At 43.1% G+C, this 19,928-nt stretch overlaps 1 protein-coding gene across 1 annotated transcript in view; it reads left to right on the top strand.

Annotated features, from left to right (window-relative positions):
- The window catches only part of ipo7 (importin 7), a 32,651-nt gene extending 20,757 nt beyond the window's left edge, over positions 1-11,894 (top strand). Inside the window, exons 18-24 of the mRNA XM_048230927.1 lie at positions 975-1,072; positions 1,403-1,498; positions 8,625-8,845; positions 9,493-9,578; positions 9,719-9,763; positions 9,861-9,977; positions 10,909-11,894. Of these exons, the coding sequence (XP_048086884.1) occupies positions 975-1,072; positions 1,403-1,498; positions 8,625-8,845; positions 9,493-9,578; positions 9,719-9,763; positions 9,861-9,977; positions 10,909-11,006 (761 nt within the window). The 3' untranslated portion in view covers positions 11,007-11,894. The remainder of the gene's footprint in view (positions 1-974; positions 1,073-1,402; positions 1,499-8,624; positions 8,846-9,492; positions 9,579-9,718; positions 9,764-9,860; positions 9,978-10,908) is intronic.
- The last annotated feature ends 8,034 nt before the right edge of the window (positions 11,895-19,928 follow it).

The following is a 19,928-nucleotide window of genomic DNA, read 5'->3' as shown; positions in this document are numbered from 1 at the left end:
TAATGTAGCAGTGATGACGCATGTGTATTTTAGGCGGCAATGCTATCTTGGGAGACATTGTTGTAATCGGGAGAGTACAAGACCAAAGAAAAGGAGGGAAGTCTAGGCCTACTATGTGGAGATATTTCTGCTTAACGGTTGAGGCGGATAGTGATTAAGTCGTTGATTATGTCTAATGTATGAAGTGGATTTGTCATGAAATAGACTTGCTGTAAGGACATGGAGTTCCGCAGCGGTAGGCTATGTGGAGATTGAGAGAAGGTGCAAAACGTGTGATGCGGATGGGCTTTTGCTAGCAGGGTACCTCAAGAAAAATCCCACTGCAGACCAAACTAAATCTGACAGAGAAATGCGTTGCATACTGGGGTAAAAACAAAGCCTACCGGTAAGGCCGTCTCGTTCAATTGGAGGAGAGGATTTCCTTGAGTTGCCCCAGTTAACGTCCTGCATATGGATTAGTGGCAGCAAAAGACCCTAGTATTAATGACTTGCAGTTCATTTCAAGACTTAGTTTCAAGAAGTTTTGTCAATGGAAGGACTTGAATTTGCGCACACGCTCATCTGATTCAGTAGACAATTAAGAGTGCCATTTTGACTGCTCTTTAAAAGACAGGCAACATGAAAATGTAGTCACTAGCATGAGCAGCACTGAGGCATCGTCTGTGTGGGGTTCAGATGCAGCTCTGTGTGATGCGGGCCGCACCGCTCTCCATAAGCCCCTCCCCCTGCTCATCACACACACCTCGCTCTCCACCAGCCCCTCCCCCTGCTCACAAGCCCCTCCCCCTTGCTCACCAGCCTCCCCCTGCTCATCATACACACCTCACTCTCCATCAGCCCCTCCCCTTGCTCACCAGCCCCCGCTCACAAGCCCCTCCCCCTGCTCATCATACACACCTCACTCTCCATCAGTCCCTCCCCCTGCTCATCAGTCCCTCCCCCTGCTCATCAGACACACCTCACTCTTATTCTAGACATGATGCCTCTGCTCCATAACTACGTTACCGTGGATACGGACACCCTGCTATCAGACACCAAATACCTGGAGATCATCTACAGCATGTGCAAGAAGGTACACACACACACACACACACACACACACACACATATATATATGTATACACACACACACACATGTATAACCACACACATACACATGTATTACCGCAACACACACACACACACATGTATTACCACACATACATGTATTACCACACACACGTGTATTACCACACACACGTGTATTACCACACACACGTATTCACGTATTACCACACACACACACTTGCTCTGTATGGCGTTGTCTGTGTCTGCTGTCCTGTAGGATAGCTCTACATTTCTTAGATGTCTGTGAAGGTGGTCATCTGCAGGTGGAGAGTGACTAAAGTGTGTGTGTGTGTAGATTCTGACGGGTGAGGCTGGTGAAGACCCAGAATGCCATGCTGTCAAGCTGCTGGAGGTCATCATCCTGCAGTGCAAAGGGCGCGGCATCGACCAGGTAACATAGCAACCAGTAAAGAGTCATCATCGACCAGGTAACATAGCAACCAGGTAATATAGCAAACAGTATAGAGTCATTATCGACCAGGTAACATAGCAACCAGGTAACACAGCAACCAGTGTAGAGTCGGCATCGACCAGGTAACATGGCAACCAGTGTAGTGTCGGCATCGACCAGGTAACATGGCAACCAGGTAACATAGCAACCAGTATAGGGTCGGGATTGTGTCGTAAATCCGCTAGGAATTGTGTGAATCACGGTAACCGTGGCTACTGTACAGATAGAGATCCAATGGGGGCAGGACTGACGTCAAATGGACCTCTAGAGCCCATAGACCTCTGAAGTTCGCCTACAAAAATGCTGCCATCTTTGAGATCCGGTATCTTGCGATTTTTCCTATGGGAAAATAACATGGGGGTTTTGAATGATAAACCTGTTAAACTCTCGCGGGGACGAGGAAGTCTGAAATGCAGACGTTTTGCTCAACACACTTTTGTCCTCTGCCTTCAACTGGCTGCTGTGATCTTCGGTACGTTAAGATGGAAAACTTAGCTCTGGGGTAGCAAAAATCTAACTTGCAATGCAACTTGCCATAGATAGTAAGCCTCAATTAACATCCGGATCTCCTTATGGTTCTTTTTTGTAGGTAAATTTCAGAGGCCTGTGGGGTAGGCATGACTAGCGTCAAATAGACCTCTCTTCTCACTACTGACAGGCTCGACATGTAATCACAAGTGTTGGCCAACATGGAAAGGATGTAATATGGACATGGATATATGCCTGTTTTAGCCAGTAGATGTAAAGCTGCTTTGTCTTACAAACGAGTGTTTGTAGTAAGTTACAGCTTCGTAGCATCAGTAGGCTAACTCAGTGTTACAGCTTTGTAGCATCAGTAGGCTAACTCAGTGTTACCTCAGTGTTACAGCTTTGTAGCATCAGTAGGCTAACTCAGTGTTACAGCTTTTTAGCATCAGTAGGCTAACTCGGTGTTACAGCTTCGTAGCATCAGTAGGCTAACTCAGTGTTACCGCCCACAAAACAGAAGCCAATCTACAGCATTTAATGCTCTTTACTTGCATTGCTTACTTAAAGGACAGGTTCAGTATTTTACACTTAAAGCCCTGTTTTCAGATAGTTTATGATTAAATAGAACGTTTAAGGTTGAAATTTGGACACATGCTGCCGTCCTGAGAATTTTCGGTTTCTGTGGTAGCAACGCGGTATAGGTGCACTGGAACAATCCTTCCTAAAACGCATTAAACTTTCGTTTACAAAGACGTGAAACTCACCGAGTGGTCAGGGGTGTTCACTGATATGCTCACACAAAAATCGCTGCAAAAGATTCTTTCCAACAGGTTTTATCGTATATTTTGTCCAACTCCATTGACTTGTATTGAATTAGTCTAGGCAAAGTAAGGTCTGACCCAAAACAAATTGCAACAGAATTTATTTTCACATTTTTATATTTAAATTGGTGATCTAAACACCATAGTAAAAGTCCATGAAAATCCAGTTGGTGGAAATATGTTAAAATGAGGGTTGTTTTATGCATTATCCTTCAGCAAGTACTGACAAAACTGTAATTAGAATGTTGTAGAATAAGCATTCTAAAGAATATCTGACCCCATCTAACTTAACATGGAATTTTAGAATATTGCATTGTTGAGGAACATTCTTTTATTTCCAAAGAGTTAGTACATTTCTCAGGCTTATTTCAGACTGGTTTGTTGCTAATTGGTGTCTATTTTTTTTATTTTGGCCCTTTGAATAAATGGAAATGGTTGTTCAGTCTTTAAATAGAGCCAGTGTGTTTTTGCATTTAAGTGTTCCACAATGTTAAAGTTGTACAAACACATAGTTAAGCATTATTCAGCCTACAGTAGGAAAGTGTTTTTGGTGGTCTGATTTAGAGGTCACTGAATCATATACAGTATATCACATGAAAGTATCAGTCCATCATTTTCCAAGACTTATAGACTTGTGTAGTAATTGACCTCTTGTAGGGGGGTTGACTGACAGACTGTCTGTCCAATCAGAGGGGCCTGTATGATCCTTCTTTACTTTGCACAATTTTGGCTAAAACAGTAATCAGACAGCACAGTATGCTTATGTAAGTGCATGAATGAAGGAAAATTGTAAAGGCAAAGTTGAAGATGGACATGATGATGTCCAAATTCGACAGAAAGGTGCAGATAACTGCAGCTAGCCTCCAAAGAGGTGACTATTGTTGTGACGTCTAGCAAAAGGTGCATGCTATACTAATATAGTTTAAGATTCATAAAATTCATGCCTATGCATGGGTCATGGTTTTACCAAAATCATAGAACAGCCAAAACTATACATATTCTAAAAGCATATGCCCTGTACATGAAATATAGCATTAATCAACTTATGTCCCATCTTCCTCCATACCATGCATAATACATACTCCTCTATTCTGTATAGGCAAATCAAGTGAACAGCTGATACATTTTGGCCTGCACTATTAAAGGAGAATTCCGGTGTGATCTTGACCTAAAGTGTATTGAAACATGATACCGAGTGTGAACGTATGTCTCATAGCCCATCTCGGCTTGTCCCCTGCACTCCAAAATCTGGCGCTAGTTAGCCGATGCTACCAACAGCTTTTTCAATAGTGGTGCTTGACATCGGGCTAGCCATGCAAATAAATCACTGTTTTACACCCATTTACGAGGCTCAATGTATCTCCACACTTCATTGGTAGACTTCCGAGGGCCCTGACATTTAAAACGAGACATTGAGAACTTTGAAAAAGCACTGGTAGTTTACTTACAAGACTATTTATACAGACAGTATCTTCACAAAGTTTAGCGTTTGCAGCCATCTTGAATTTAGTCAAGATAAGTCGAGCAACGAGTAAGAATGAACTGGAATCCATGCATTTCCACTAAATTATTTTTGGAATCTGATCCCATACCTGTTCATTCTTACTCGTTGCTCGACTTATCGTGACTAAATTCATTGCTCAATAAAAGAGACAGGCATGACGAAAAACTTGAGTGTACAACATGTCTAACAGTACCAGAATCCATAAAAAAAAACATTTGTATCAATTTTTTTGATGTTGAACCCTATATTGACCCGCCTAAAGTTACTCAACTTGCACCGGATCATCTTCCAGAATCTCAATATTATCACAAGTGTGGGCAAATTTCTAAGTCAGCACCAGTCAGTTATGATGTCATCACATCACCAAAAGTATTGGTTTTACCAAAAATATTTTTCAATATTTTAAACTACAAAAATACATACCTATAAAGTATTTTGATACAAAATACGAAGCCGTTTTTTTTTTCAAACCAGTCAAATACAAATTACGAATATACGATATATTTTGTATTTGAAATATGGAATACATGTAATAAATACTGCTCATCCCTGTAGGCATCACTTGTTCTGAGATACCATGTTTAGTTCAGGAGCTATAATGAAGAATATAGGCGTAATTCAGTTATAGTGGAACATTTAAAGGAGCCGTATGTAAGAAAAATATTTCAATTAATCATAAAATGGCCCTGATATTTCACTAGACACGAAGAAATCATGTTCATTTCAAATACTTATATCACTGACAACAGTAGTCCGGCCAGGATATTGTCATTTAAAAGTGAAGTTGCAGCCCTCAACTGATGTTGATGTTGTGTTTTGTCATGTCATGTTGTGTTTTGGCCTGATCGCGCAGCCACCCTCCACCTATCTACTAATCACAAAGTCAGTAGTGTTTTAGCCATCCGGGTTGGCAACCTCGAGTCAGGGGAGGGGAGGGATACACCGCTCTTCAGTATTTTGAAAGTGATTGCGGTACCAGTTTTGGCCACAATCTTACATATGGTTCCTTTAATGGTTGCCACGGCGACCATTAGGGTTTTTTGATAATGGTTTTATATCTGAAAATGTTCAGGGCTCCAAACTACAAGTTCACCTGCAAGTTTCCTGCCTTAATGAAAGAATTTGACCTAATTTTCACATATCCCCTGTGCTATGAAAGTTCAATAAAACTGCCAAAGGTGCAGCTTTTAAGCCATTGACCTATGCACAAATAATTCCAATTTTGACAATGTTCCACCACTTGGATTTTCATGGACTTTTGGTATGTGATATGGGAAGGTTTCATGAACTGAATACAACAAAAATCATTTCTGTTGCAATTAGTTTTGGGTTGGGCTGTATTTCTCAGGCGAAAGAGCTTTTTGGGCGATTTCTTTCGACCTCCAGCGAAGTTAAGTAAAATGCAGACCGCAGAGACACGGTGATCAGCTTTCTGCAGATTCTCAACAGGTGTGCTCACATCCAACAGGTGTGCTCACATCCAACCCCAGAAATTCCAGTCACAACTTTAGCCTTTCTGGATCGTTGAAAGGAAGTCTGTGACAACTTTTTTTTTCTCTGAAATTTTCCCATAATTTGGAACTGCACAAAATTGCCTCATTTTTAGCTGTCTGTTGCAAAATACTTCAAGACAGCGATCTTCTGCTTCTTCTGTGTATTCAATAAAATGCCAGTGGTTTGCTTGTAATTGGCAAGACGTGTAAGGTGTATTATTGCCACCAACTGGGCTGGAGTGTCTATTATTCAAGCTCTCAATGGAAGAATGTACAGGTGTGAGGCGTTTGGAAAAATAGCTCCACAGTTTTACAACCATGGTAAAACACCTGTTGGAAAGCATCTTTTGCAGCGATTTAATGCGTTGGAAGGATTGTTCCAGTGCACCTATGCAGCGTTGTGGAGGAGGGGGGGCGCTACCCAGGGCTCCGAACCGGTTCAAGGAACGAAAACCGAAAATGAAAATTTCGGAATTTTCACGGAATTTTACGAGGAAGCGAAACGAAACGAAAACAAAATGGTCTTCAACTGTTCGGAACAGAAACGCGTTATTCTGAAATCCACAAAACCGGTTAATAACGTTTTTTTTTTTTCTTCTCTATATAACAGCCTAATAATTTGATTTCTGCAGTTTGAAAAAAAAAAAAAAAAACGAATAAATGGACCTTTGGTCCAAATGTGTATATTTTGTCTTGCTGTTGTAATGTAACCTATCCGTCTGCCACTTCGATCTTAGGCCAGCTCGTAGCGTAGGCTACTGAAACTGATTTGGAAATTGTTTGTAGCCTATCGTAATAGCCTATTTTGCCTGTCCACGCCTTGTCGTTTTTAAAGTCGAGATTTGAAATGTTTGCGCAATTATAGCCTATTCTATGTAGAAGAGTTAAGCGGAAATTTGAGATAGGCCTTGTCAGCAACAGACAGGTTCGTTTATAAACAGGGTTGGAATTATAGCGCAAGCCTTTGAAGATCTCCATATGGATAAAACTTAGGCTATAACCAGGTAAGGAGTTTAGCACGTATCCAGAAATATTTTTGATAAGAAATTATTTATAGGCATAGGTTAGCCCTACAGTAAGTCTGTAGGCTATGGGATGGATAGCCCATCTGAATGTTTTTGGATGCCGCCTGTGACTTATTATTTTTGGGCATAGCTACGGTATAGGCTAAATCAAGGGGAAATAATGAGTAGCCTACGTCTATTCTCAGGTAAAGTCCACAAAAATAGACTTGATAGGCCCGCCAAACACTGCCGGAACTTTAAGAACGAACAATATTTTATTTCGAACGGTTCAGGACCGATATGTTGGTGGCAGAACGCATGCAAGAACGAAAACGTTAAACATAGGCCTACCTGAACCGTTCGGAACGGAACGTTTGAAAAATAATTTCGTTTTCAAGCCCTGGCGCTACCACATAAACCGAAAATTCTCAGGACAGCAGCATGTGTCTAAATAGAACGTTTAGGTTGAAATTTGATCATAAACTATCTGAAAACAGTGCTTTAAGTGTAAAATACCGAACTTGTCCTTTAAATGTGTGTTTGAGGTGACAAGGTGGTGTGTTCGTGTGTGTGAGGTGGTGTGTTCGTGTGTGTGAGGTGATGAGGTGGTGTGTGTGTGTGAGGTGACGAGGTGGTGTGTTCGTGTGTGTGTGAGGTGACAAGGTGGTGTGTTTGTGTATGTGTGAGGTGATGAGATGGTGTGTTCCTGAGTGTTCGGTGTGTGTGTGTGTGGGTGACGAGGTGGTGTGTTCGTGGTGTGTGTGTGTATGAGGTGATGTGTTCGTATGTGTGTGTGAGGTGATGAGGTGGTGTGTGTGTGAGGTGATGAGGTGGTGTGTGTGTGTGTGTGTGTGTGTGTGTGTGTGAGGTGATGACATGGTGTGTTCCAGAGTGTTCGTGTGTGTGTGTGTGTGAGGTGACAAGGTGGTGTGTTTGTGTATGTGTGAGGTGATGAGATGGTGTGTTCCTGAGTGTTCGTGTGTGTGTGTGTGTGTGAGGGGTGTGTGGTTGTGTGTATGAGAAGTGATGTATTAAAAGTAATGTGTGAAGTGAAATGAGAGTGGTGTGTGTGAGGTAGCGAGTGGGTATATTTGTGTGTGTGTGTGTGTGTGTGTAAAGGTAATGGCTGCAATTAAACCATTCCAATGTGTGTGTGTGTGTGTGAGGGGTGACGAGGTGGTGTGTGTGTGTGTATGAGGTGATGTGTTCGTGTGTGTGTGAGGTGATGAGGTGGTGTGTGTGTGAGGTGACGAGGTGGTGTGTTTGTGTGTGTGTGTGTGTGTGAGGTGATGACATGGTGTGTTCCAGAGTGTTCGTGTGTGTGTGTGTGTGAGGTGATGAGGTGGTGTGTTCATGTGTGTGTGAGGTGACGAGGTGGTGTGTTTGTGTGTGTGTATGAGGTGGTGTGTTCGTGTGTGTGTGTGAGGTGATGAGGAAGTGTGTTCCTGAGTGTTCGTGTGTGTGTGTGTGTGTGAGGTGATGTGTTCGTGTGTGTGTGTATGAGGTGGTGTGTTCGTGTGTCTGTGTGTGTGTGTGTGTATGAGGTGGTGTGTTCATGTGTGTGTGAGGTGATGAGGTGGTGTGTTCATGTGTGTATGAGGTGGTGTGTTCATGAGTGTTTGTGTGTCTGTGTGTGTGAGGTGATGAGGTGGTGTGTTCGTGTGTGTGTGTGTGAGGTGATGAGGTGGTGTGTTGATGAGTGTGTGTGTTGCAGGTGGTGTGTTGATGAGTGTGTGTGTGTTGCAGGTGGTGTGTTGATGAGTGTGTGTGTTGCAGGTGGTCCCGCTGTTCGTGGCGTCTGCTCTGGAGCGTCTGACGCGGGAGGTGAAGACTAGTGAGCTGCGCACCATGTGTCTGCAGGTTGCCATAGCAGCGCTCTACTATTCCCCGCCCCTCCTGCTCAACACGCTGGAGAATCTCCGCCTCCCCAACACCACCCAGCCAATCACAAACCACTTCATCACCCAGTGGCTCAAGGACGTCGACTGCTTCCTGGGGTGTGTGGACACTGCTCCTACATCATGAGATGTCTATGCCTCATTAACGTGTGTGTGTGTGCACAGGCTCCAGGACCATGAGATGTGTGTGTGTGTGTGTTTGTGTGTGTGTGCACGCAAGCTCCAGGGCTGTAAGGTGTGTGTATGCGCACTGTAAGATCTGTGTGTTGGGGCTGTGTAGTGTTGCACGGTGCACTGATAACTACAAAAGAATCACGACCCTGAAATTAAAAATGTCACGATGCCTAATTTTATTAGTATCGATACTAAAAGGAAAATTCCAGTATTTAGCACTTTGAGTCCCTTTTCTGGTTTGTTTTGGATGAACTAGAGTGGTGGACACTGAAATTTTGACGATTGGTCCCGTCTCGACTTTTCTGACTCGTTTTGAATCGCCTTTGACTAGTCAGAGTGGCTGCCTACAACAGCTAAATACCGGAATTTTCCTTTAAGAATGGCAGTGTTCAATCAGGAGTACTGTGCTTCTCATGTTCTAGGCATCCTCACCAATCAGGCACAACTCACTTCAATGTTCCAAATGTCCCGGACTCATTGATATTCAAAAAATCAAATCGCAATTACAATATCTATCCCAAAATCATGCAGCCCTATTACTGACATGAGTGTGTGTGTGTGTGTGCGCGCAGGCTCCACGACCGTAAGATGTGTGTGTTGGGGCTTTGTGCGCTGATGGATCTGGAGCAGCGTCCCCAGGCGGTCAGTCAGGCGGTCAGTCAGCCACACACACACACACACACACACACACACACAACTCATTGGGCCGAAAGTACCAGATCTTCAAAGCCATCTTACAGAGTACGCCCCACACACACACACACACACACACACACACACACACACACACACACACACACAACTACGTGGACAAGTACCAGATCTTCAAAGCCATCTTACAGAGTACGCCACAACACACACACACACACACACACACACACACACACACACACACACACACATAGACATGGATGCCATCTTATAGTGTGTGTGTGTGTGGATCTGCAGACGCGTGACCCTGCGTGGTACCAGGCCTTGACTCAGACGCTGGACGAGGAGCAGACCAAAACCCTGCAGGACGTCATCACACTGGCTGACCAGAGACGCGCCGCACACGGTAAGAACATAGGCCTATAGGCTATATAGTTCCTTTTTAACAGCAAACAGAAATGTCAAAATGGCAACAGGTCATCATGTCCTTTAATTGTCAAAATATTGTCCATATTATTCAATCAATGTGGCGCAAATGAGGGTAGAGTCAGTGGATTAATCTATCAAAAGTGAGCAGCAAGGGCAGGCAAAATGGGAATTATGAGAACCGTTTAGAATCTAAGGGCTAAGCCCCGAATGTTTTCAACTGCCAGCGACACCCCTGGTCAGGGCAAAGCAGAATTGTCATTTTTGCACTCCGGTACTGCACCATGCTCACCTGACTCTGACTCTCGCCAGGTGAGTTGCGTTCTGCCCCACTTACCTCCATCTGGGTTCACTTCCGTTGGGTGATGCCGAGTGATTTCGGCACCAGATTTTATGGTAAAGCCAATCAGGGCGGGAATTTCATAGATGTGACGTAGCGGAGAAGCGACTGTTTTGATTCAGACAACAATGGCGACTCGCATCGAGGAAGCAAGCGTCAACATTGATGCTGCAATTTCATCCGTGTTGTCCAATCTACCCAATATGTTTTCCTTAAAAGATCATCAGAGAACGGCTCTGAAGGCTTTTGTTGGTGATGACGGACGGACAAGTTGCTTATCCAATCATATGCAAGGATTTTTGATAAGGCCCAGCCTTCTGAAACAGCTCTCCAATGGAGCGATCCCAGATGGATGAGTGGAGCTAGGCTAGAGTGGAGCTAGAGTGTGGAGGACACTCACTCGTGCGTTTGGACCTTTTTGTTTACACACACCCTCACTCGGACGGCACCCGCTATTAGTAGTAGTAGTAATTTTGTTCACCCATATAGCCTGCCCGTTTAGTGTGTATAAAACATGAGGTCAGTGTGTGTGTGTCTAACCCCAGAGTGTGTGTGTGTGTGTGTTCCTCAGAGTCGCGGATGATCGAGAAGCACGGCGGCTACAAGTTCAACGTCCCCGTGGTGCCCCCCACCTTCAACTTCGGCGGGACGGCTCCTGGGATGAACTGACCCGCCCCCCGCCCCCCACCCCCTAACTCTGTGACTGATTGTAGTGAAGTGAAAAGCTTGTGTTGTTCCCGATCTGGTTCGGCTCACTCTTCAATCGGACTGTCAAATTGGCCAAAAGCCCCAGAAGATGTAGGAGCACAACCAAACCAAACGCAACCAACGCCTGGGAGGGACTATGGGCCGGACACACACACACACACACACACACACACACACACACACACACACACACACACACATCCCCACACACTCAGACACTCCGAGACTCAACGCTCTGGACAACACTTACCCCGTGGGAGCCAGCCTTCTGGTCACCAAGCCGACAGCTCTTAGGTCTTCCCACTCCCACTCATGGGACTAAACAGGAAACAGGAAATGGACACCTCCCCCACCCCCCCCCTGCCGACTGGCACGTTAGTTTTTTTCTACATCGCCCCCTGTCTCATATCTGGTGTAAATAGCAGCTGGGGGGTTGTCACGGCGACGTGAGGAGCCGGATTGGTGTACACGACTGACTAGCACTTTCATACGTTCAGGTCTCTTGCACTCCCACGCAGCCCGCAGCAGGTTTTTAACCCATCCATCTGATTGATTGGCGCGATTGAAAGGCACATTAGCTGAGGCCGAGTCCGGCCGAGACCTGGTCAGTGCCGCCAGGACACGTGCAGGGTTCCACACACACGGCTGAGGTTCTGCGGAGAGCCCGACAGTGCTGGGTTCCACACACACGGCTGAGGTTCTGCGGAGAGCCGACAGTGCTGGGGGCTGCAGCTCATGGGTTCTTCATTGAAGCATGTACTGTTGGACTTGATCGTGAAGCTCTCAAGCTTTTGGTTGATGTATGGATGAACCATCTATATATACAACATATTAAAACATTACGCTGGACTACCTGCGGTGGTGTTGAGTTTTACACACACACACACACACACACACACCACAAACTTTAGATCATGTACACAAAGATCACACGCGCAAAATTTAAGATCATGTTCACAACGATTTTGATGCATGAAATTTCTCCTCATAGGAAGCTTGTATAAGATTTCATTTGATAGTTGAGTGTTTTAACATAAGAGGCATCAAATGTAAATACCTGTACAGTAATATACTACTAATACTATTTTATCGGGGTCTACCATCTCTATGCTCTGAGAACCTTAAAGCAACACCAAAGAAATGTTCCTGTTGCACGCACGCTATTTGTTTATCCAGCAACGGCTTTGCAAATAAAGATGTCCATAGACAAGGTAGAATATGTTGCATGATTTTATGAAATTACGATGTATTGCGACATCATGCAAGTCAAATTTGTAGTTTCTTATGTCTCATTCCATCGAACTACAGATCCGCTACTCGATCTGGCAAACTTACATAGTGCGGTTATAGCCGATAGAGGGCCGCGAAGCGAATGCAGAATTGCCGTTCACCCTGTTACGAGTTGATGAACCACGGAAACAATTTTGTAAACATTATTTTAAAGTACAAAAAAACTCTGGTGTTGCTTTAAAGGGTCTACCATCTCTTTGCACTGAGAACCTTAAGGGGTCTACCATCTCTATACTCTGAGAACCTTAAGGGGTCTAGAATCTCTACTCTGAGAACCTTAAGGGGTCTACCATCTCTGTTTTGAGAACCTTAACGGTCGGTTTCCACACCGTGAAACACCTAGAGCGGAATCTCATTGTCTGTGTTTCAAGGCTGTTTTCTAAAAAAGTTTCCTCTCCCACTCTGAGCACGCAATCTCCACTTCAGAAGCACTTACATACACCAAACTTTCTAGTCTTATGCTTAACTATATATAGAAGATTTCTACAGAGGGGTTTGTTGATATATTATTCCAAGCCTGATTTATGACATTTTATGCCTATAAACATGGCAAAAAATCGAGTTTTTAAGGCTATTGACATCATATTCTGATTTACAGGATAACAAAAGTAGATATTCATAAATCCCTCTGTAAATGTTTCCCCATCTAATATCTGAACACAATGAAAACATAATTTTGAACCTGGCTGTATCCAATGCTCAGATTTCGTGTTTTAAAATATATGCAAATTAGCGCATATTTAATTAGGTAATGCCTAATTTGCATATGTAAGATTAAATTACAGAAAACTTGTAATACAATTTTTTTCTCTTTAATGTAAGTAATCAACTGGGGAAGTTTCATAATGATATTTGCTAGTTAAAAATGTACCCTATTCCCCTGTAGTGTCTCGCCTTAATGAAGATATCCAGGGGTCTTTATGCCTCGACTAAGTTGTTGTTGACTAAACAACAATTCATGTTCATAGAAACAACAAGGTCACTAAGACAATATATTTCATACCTGTGTTGCAGCATGTAGCCTAGCTGCTAGGCTAGGCTTAAATTGAAACATACTAGCTAGCTGAAAAGCTTGAGTGTTTAAACTAACATATTTAGTGGTGACTAAGTTCGTGTGGCATATAAAGCACAATTTGTGTTGATACAAGTACCAATGTTCGTGTAGAAACATTTTAATCACATACAAATTTTCGTTTTACAGCTCAGGTAGTCTTCGCCATCTTGGTCAGACTTTTTTGTAACTCCAAACACGCGGACCTGATGGTCGAATGGTCCTCATTTGAATAAAGTTAAACTTTCGCCAAATTTGTTTTGACTGCCTCGGCGATTCGCTCTCATTTCGCCCAACCAGGTCGAATTTCCTTTCCATTCAACCTCAATCAGAGTGAAGCAAAAATTCGGTGTGTGGAAACCGACCGTAAGAGTCTACCATCTTTATGCTCTGAGAACCTTAAAGGGTCTACCATCTCTATACTTTCATAAGGGTTTACATCTATAGAATGTTGGTACATCTGTCACAATGGGAGTTCAAGCCCAAAAGGCCTAACGTTCTGTCTGTGTTGCCAGTTGGAGAGTTCTAGTCATTATAATGGTATGATTTTGAAACACAAAATGGAAGCTTGTCTGGCAACAAAACAAAACAAAGGAAGCAGTTCTGTGCTGGTCCACCATGTCATCTTTTCATTGATCATTACAGATATAGGCAGTACTGGTTAGGGCGTATAACCCTGGTTTCCCTGCACGTGGGGCAGTACTGGTTAGGGCGTATAACCCTGGTTTCCCTGCACGTGGGGCAGTACTGGTCAGGGCGTATAACCCTGGTTTGCCTGCACGTGGGGCAGTACTGGTCAGGGCGTATAACCCTGGTTTGCCTGCACGTGGGGCAGTACTGGTCAGGGCGTATAACCCTGGTTTGCCTGCGTGGGGCAACCCCCTGGTTTGCCTGCGTGGGGCAGTGGGGCAGGTTTCCCCTGCCGTGGGGCACTGGTCCCTGGTTTGCCTGCAGGGGGCAGTACTGGTCAGGCATATAACCCTGGTTTGCCTGCCGTGGGGCAGGTTTCCCCTGCACGTGGGGCAGTACTGGTCAGTGCGTATAACCCTGGTTTGCCTGCACGTGGGGCAGTACTGGTCAGGGCGTATGACCCTGGTCTGCCTGCATCAGTGGTTCTTCCTGTTGCGGTCGCTTGACGTCCTAATAAGCTCTAATATTAGAGTCACTTCCTGTTCCTTATAAGCTCTAATATGACAATGACTAAAATTATTTAACTTAAATCACAGTATTAGACTATTACAATTTGCTGGTATAAAATGTGTGTGAGTATGTATATGTGTATGAGGTGTGAAATAATGTGTCATAAAACATGAATATAAATGTGTATGTGATTGGAGGCACATAAGCAAATACTCCAGCTGTTTTCTGAATCAAATACTTCAGCTGTTTTCTGAATCAAATCTGAATGCACATTCATATATTGTGACAAAAGAATGTATCATATAGTGTGATACATTCAATACATATAAACAACCAGATATCGAAAACAGCAGAAGGTGAAATAGATATACTACTTGCATATTAAAACGTCACTATCCATTTTATGATATTCACACAAAACAGCAGTCATGAACAGGTAAACACTACACTCTAGTGGTCGTGAACGGTATTGCGTCTAGAACACAACAAAGGCGTTAATGGCAAGTCATTCAGATGGGGAATATTCCACAAGTGGAGGTTTTAAACAGGCAGGAGACATAGACATTAAACAAGAAACACTGTAGGCTAGTGACAATGGCCCCACATTTTTGAGATACCCCTACCGGAGGTAGAACTAAAGCCAACAATGTTTTTCCTCATCTCTAAGGTCTCTCATATATGAAATGGATTCTTGGCTAAAAATATTTTACTGCTAAGATTGTTAAATTAACAGATATTGTTATACACCCCAAAACCAAAAAAGGACTAAAATATAGCCTGTCCGTATGGGAGTTATGGCATATAAACTAGTGCAGATCAATCACACAAGCTCTGAGAACTTTGAAACTTGGCATGTAGTCAGGAAGTTGCTTTACCTACTAGAAAAGACTGGATGTGAATATCTTGATGTATGGAATGAATGAGACATGTAAACACATACCTAAAATAAGCAAACATGCAAAAAATTAATATCTATGCAGAATGTTTTCATTTTCTTTGTAGCTGCTTTATCAGGAATTATCATAGAAACACAGATGATGGCTTGTTGGAAAGGTGGGGTTATTCTGAATCCAACAATACCAAATATGTAAATATAGTATGACAAATTAGGATGTTCTGTCACTCAATGTATGAGGTGTCCAAAATGAAAGAAAACAGAAAACTGGCAAAATACAGTCAAGTCTAAATCACATTATCAGTGGTGAGAAGAATGTTGACAAATTCATTGTTAGGCTACTGCAAGGTAAGTGCTGATCTATATTTACATTTAATAATGATACATTTCATATGTCACAGTATTAAACAACTCATATGAAACACAGATCCAATTAAATCAGGTTAACATTGGAATGGAACACCTTTATTAAAATATTCATTTTGTTTTGGTCAAGTCATTACTGAATAATGGGAAATAATATTGTAAGCTTTTGTCAGACCAGCAGTGGACAGTAGAGCCTACACTGCTTATAGTACTTCACCCTAAACAGTTAATTGTAGAAACTACTTTCCCTAACTAAGAAAGCCCTCTGACTAATGTTGCATGTGTAATTCAACTTGATTAGCATTTCAATGTATATCAAATGTATATCATTTTTCCTTTTCACTAGTCTTATGGAGAATGTCTTACAGACATTGGATCCAAAGCTTTGTATCATTTTTGGGAAACATTTTGAATAAGGGCAAGAAAAAAGATTCCTATGTCCCAAAGCCCACAGTGGAAGGCCTCCAACGCATACCTACCCTTGCTCAGCAGAGAGAGAGATGCTGATGTCCATAAAACTGTGCTCAGCAGAGAGAGATGCTGATGTCCATAAAACCGTGCTCAGCAGAGAGAGATGCTGATGTCCATAAAACTCTGGCATATACCAGTGGCGCCGGCAGGCGTAATCCACGCACTGTGCGTACAATTTTTTCACGGCTTTATTTGTGAAATCATTCAATATTAGTCTACAAAAAAAAAAAAAAAACTTGTGTGACAACTAGTATATATTTATTGACTCATGTGCAATCTGAATATTGCCATTATTCCGAATAAAACCGGAGTATGGTGTGCATGCATGGAAACCATAGACTATAAAATATGAAAACGTAGCATTGTCATGACATGATAACGATTGACCTGTGGCGGTTTTCGGGCGTGGTTTGGATGGGTCAATTCTGGCGCTTAAAAACACAACGTTCCATTCATTCATAATAGCCTAAATCATTCAGTCATGAAAAGAAAACAACAACAGCAGCTTAATATTTTTCAGGCGTTTAACCGTAACGTTAAAAGACGTAGGCCTACTGATCTTAGCAGTGATGCTGATACTGACAGCAGTGAGAGTTTGTCCTCTACGGTCACGGTCTGTCGGTCTACACATGTTTAAAATGTTAAATTGTTTGCTTACCTCTGTAGGCTTATTTAAAAAAAAAACAGCTGTTTGGAACAGGGATTCAGTTAATGCGTAGAGCAGAGGTTCTCAACCTTTTTGGGGCTAAGATCTTAGCCCCAAAAACACGTCAAAGACACGTCATGACGAGTCGGGTTGGTGCGGGTGTTAAAAGTCATTGACTGTGCGTAGTCTAAAAGTTTGGGACAACCAAAGCAGCAGTGGAATGTATTTAGAGTGTTGTGAGCAAATCCTAATTGTTAGCAAGTTACCATAACTGTGTTTTGCTCTATCGCGAGATAAACTCATTGGTTTATTTCTTTTCTTTTATTTCCCTTTCTCGCGGGTTGGGCAGTGAAGTTATAATGCGCATAAGGTACGTTACCCTAATTTGAGTCAGAGCCGCTTGCTCTGTAGAAGTATTCCTGTCCTTCCCAAACTGCGTTAAAATAGTGTGTTTAGCAACCAGAATTAAAAAACTAAAAAAAATTCCCGGGAGACTAAGCTCACATAACCTACAGCCAGTGTTGTAAAAGTTAGACGCTTCATGCTGTAGGCTATTTGATAAGGGATGACATGGTGACATGGGTAGGTTGACGTGATGAAGAGGGGCTTTCTGTTCCAGTTTATGTAAAGATTTTTCTTAGGCTCAATAAGGAGAGGCCTACATGTTAGGGTTAGCCTACATTTACCAAAAGCTCAAGTAAGGTCGGGTCTCTTTTTCTTTTTTTCTGGGGGGGGTTGGGCCACGTATGGTGCGTAGGCTACTATGGAATACAACCTTAGCGGCGCCCTGCCATATACAGATGATATTTCCTTCAAAATCAAAGTTTCATATCATGCATCATGTAGAGCGAACTACTGCAGTAAGACAAAAATCAGTGAGCAGCAGCAAGTTGCAAATGTTGAGAGTGAGAGCACATAGATAGATAGATAGATACTTTATTGATCCCCAAGGTCTCAGTAGCATAGAGATCACACACATGCACTTACAGCAGAAAGAGTAAATATAAGTATATACATATAACAAAACTCCACTGTACAATAGAGACAGCAGAATATAAGAAAAACTAACAAAACTAAATACTAAATATACTATATAAATTAAATAAAAAAATCCACAGTGTGCTTGAGGGTGATCCAGAATGAGACGCTTGCAGTGACAGGGCCGGGACTGGCCTGTAGTTCTGTGTGCATGGTGAGGTGCTCAAGAGAGTGAGTGTCATGGTGAAGGTGCAAAAAGTAGTCCAACAGTGCAAGAGTAAGGTCTAGAGACCAGCATAAATAAATATGGACAAATAAGAGAGTAATGTATAATGTAGACAAGATAATATAAAAACTATATCAGTGCAAGAATAGGTTGAGGTAATAGAGTTACAGCCATTCAGTATTGTAGCAGAAGCCATTGGTCATGTGTGCTAATATAGCATGAAAAACAGTGTAGCAGTAAAACAGTAGTAAAATATTAGGCTGTGGACAGTAGTAAAACAGTAGTGGACAGTCAGTACTCAAACATGGAGAGGCAGACAGACTATGCAGAGAAGTCTATCTCTCCTCTTCCCTTAAGTGAAGCATTGAACAGTTCAATGGCCCTGGGGACAAATGACTTCCTCAGCCTTTCAGTTGTGCAAGGCAGTGAGCGAAGTCTCCAGCTGATCAAGCTCTTTTGCTTTATAATAGTGCTGTGGAGTGGATGACACTCATTGTCCAAGATGTTGATCAGTTTGCTCAGGGTCCTTTTATCTGATATTGAAGTGATGCATTCCAGTTCCCAGTTCAGCTCCCACTACAGAGCCAGCTTTCCTTACCAGCCTGTCTAGTCGCCCAGCATCCTTCTTCTTTGTGCTTCCTCCCCAGCATACCACTGCATAGAAGAGGACACTGGCAACAACAGACTGGTAAAACATCCTGAGGAGCTTGCTGCACACATTGAAGGACTGCAGCCTCCTCAGGAAGTACAGCCTGCTCTGCCCTTTCTTGTAGAGTGCTTCACTATTTGCTGACCAGTCCAGTTTATTGTCCAGTTGTAAGATACTTGTAGGTATTTACCACCTCCACATTGACCCCATCAATGGAGACTGGTAGCAGAGCGGGCTTAGACCTGCGGAAATCCACCACCATCTCCTTGGTCTTCGAAGTGCTGAGTTGGAGGTGGTTGAGTTTGCACCACTGCACAAAGTCCTCCACCAGGCTCCTGTACTCCTCCTCTTGCTCGTCCCTGACACAACCCACGATTGAAGTATCATCCAAAAACTTCTGCATGTGGCATGACTCAGTATTGTAGCAGAAGTCAGACATGTAGGGTTTGCACAGTTCCTGTGGCACTGCAGAGACAGTTCTTCAGTCTGGCAAATCTGTAATCCAGGATACCAGGTGGCGTCCACACCCATCTGCAAGAGCTTGTCCTCTGAGGGGTTGGATGGTGTTAAAAGCCACCTGGCTCTGATACAACATCATTTCTGAGAGATTGTTTAATTTGTGGGAAGGCCAGCTCTAGACTAGAACCTCTCAGCCATTTGACTGGTACAGGCGCAAATGTAAATCTTTATAGGCCAAGTATGCTAGCATTGCAAAGAATTTGGCCTCTGCATTTATATGGAAGTCCCTTTAAAAAGATTTAGTGCACAACCCAAGCCGCCTTCAGTTGAAATTTTTAACTCCAAAATACTGAGTGTCATTTATCCCATCCGTCACAAAACCTTCTGCATGTGGCTGACTCAGTAGGTGCCTGCTCAAGGGCACCAAGTCAGATGTGTACATGGGAGAACAGGACTGGAGAGGTAGGTGCCTGTGCTCAAGGGCACCATGGATCACCGTTACATGTAGGTGCCTTGCTCCAAGGGCAGTTCTGGGCATCCAGGAGAGCAGTGTGGCGGCCGCTTGTCTGGTAATCTTGTCTCCCAGTCTGGATACCAGGATGGTGTTAAAAACCATCTGCAAATCTCCCAGTCAGAAGGCTGAAAAGCACATCTGCACCAAGGGCTGATACAACATCATTTCAAATACAGAGATTGTTTAATTTGTGGGAAG

This window comes from Alosa alosa, chromosome 21 (assembly GCF_017589495.1).
Source record: "Alosa alosa isolate M-15738 ecotype Scorff River chromosome 21, AALO_Geno_1.1, whole genome shotgun sequence".
Classification (NCBI taxonomy): Eukaryota; Metazoa; Chordata; class Actinopteri; order Clupeiformes; family Clupeidae; genus Alosa; species Alosa alosa.
The sequence above is the reverse complement of the archived record's forward strand: the minus strand, read 5'-3'. Positions and strand labels throughout refer to the sequence as shown.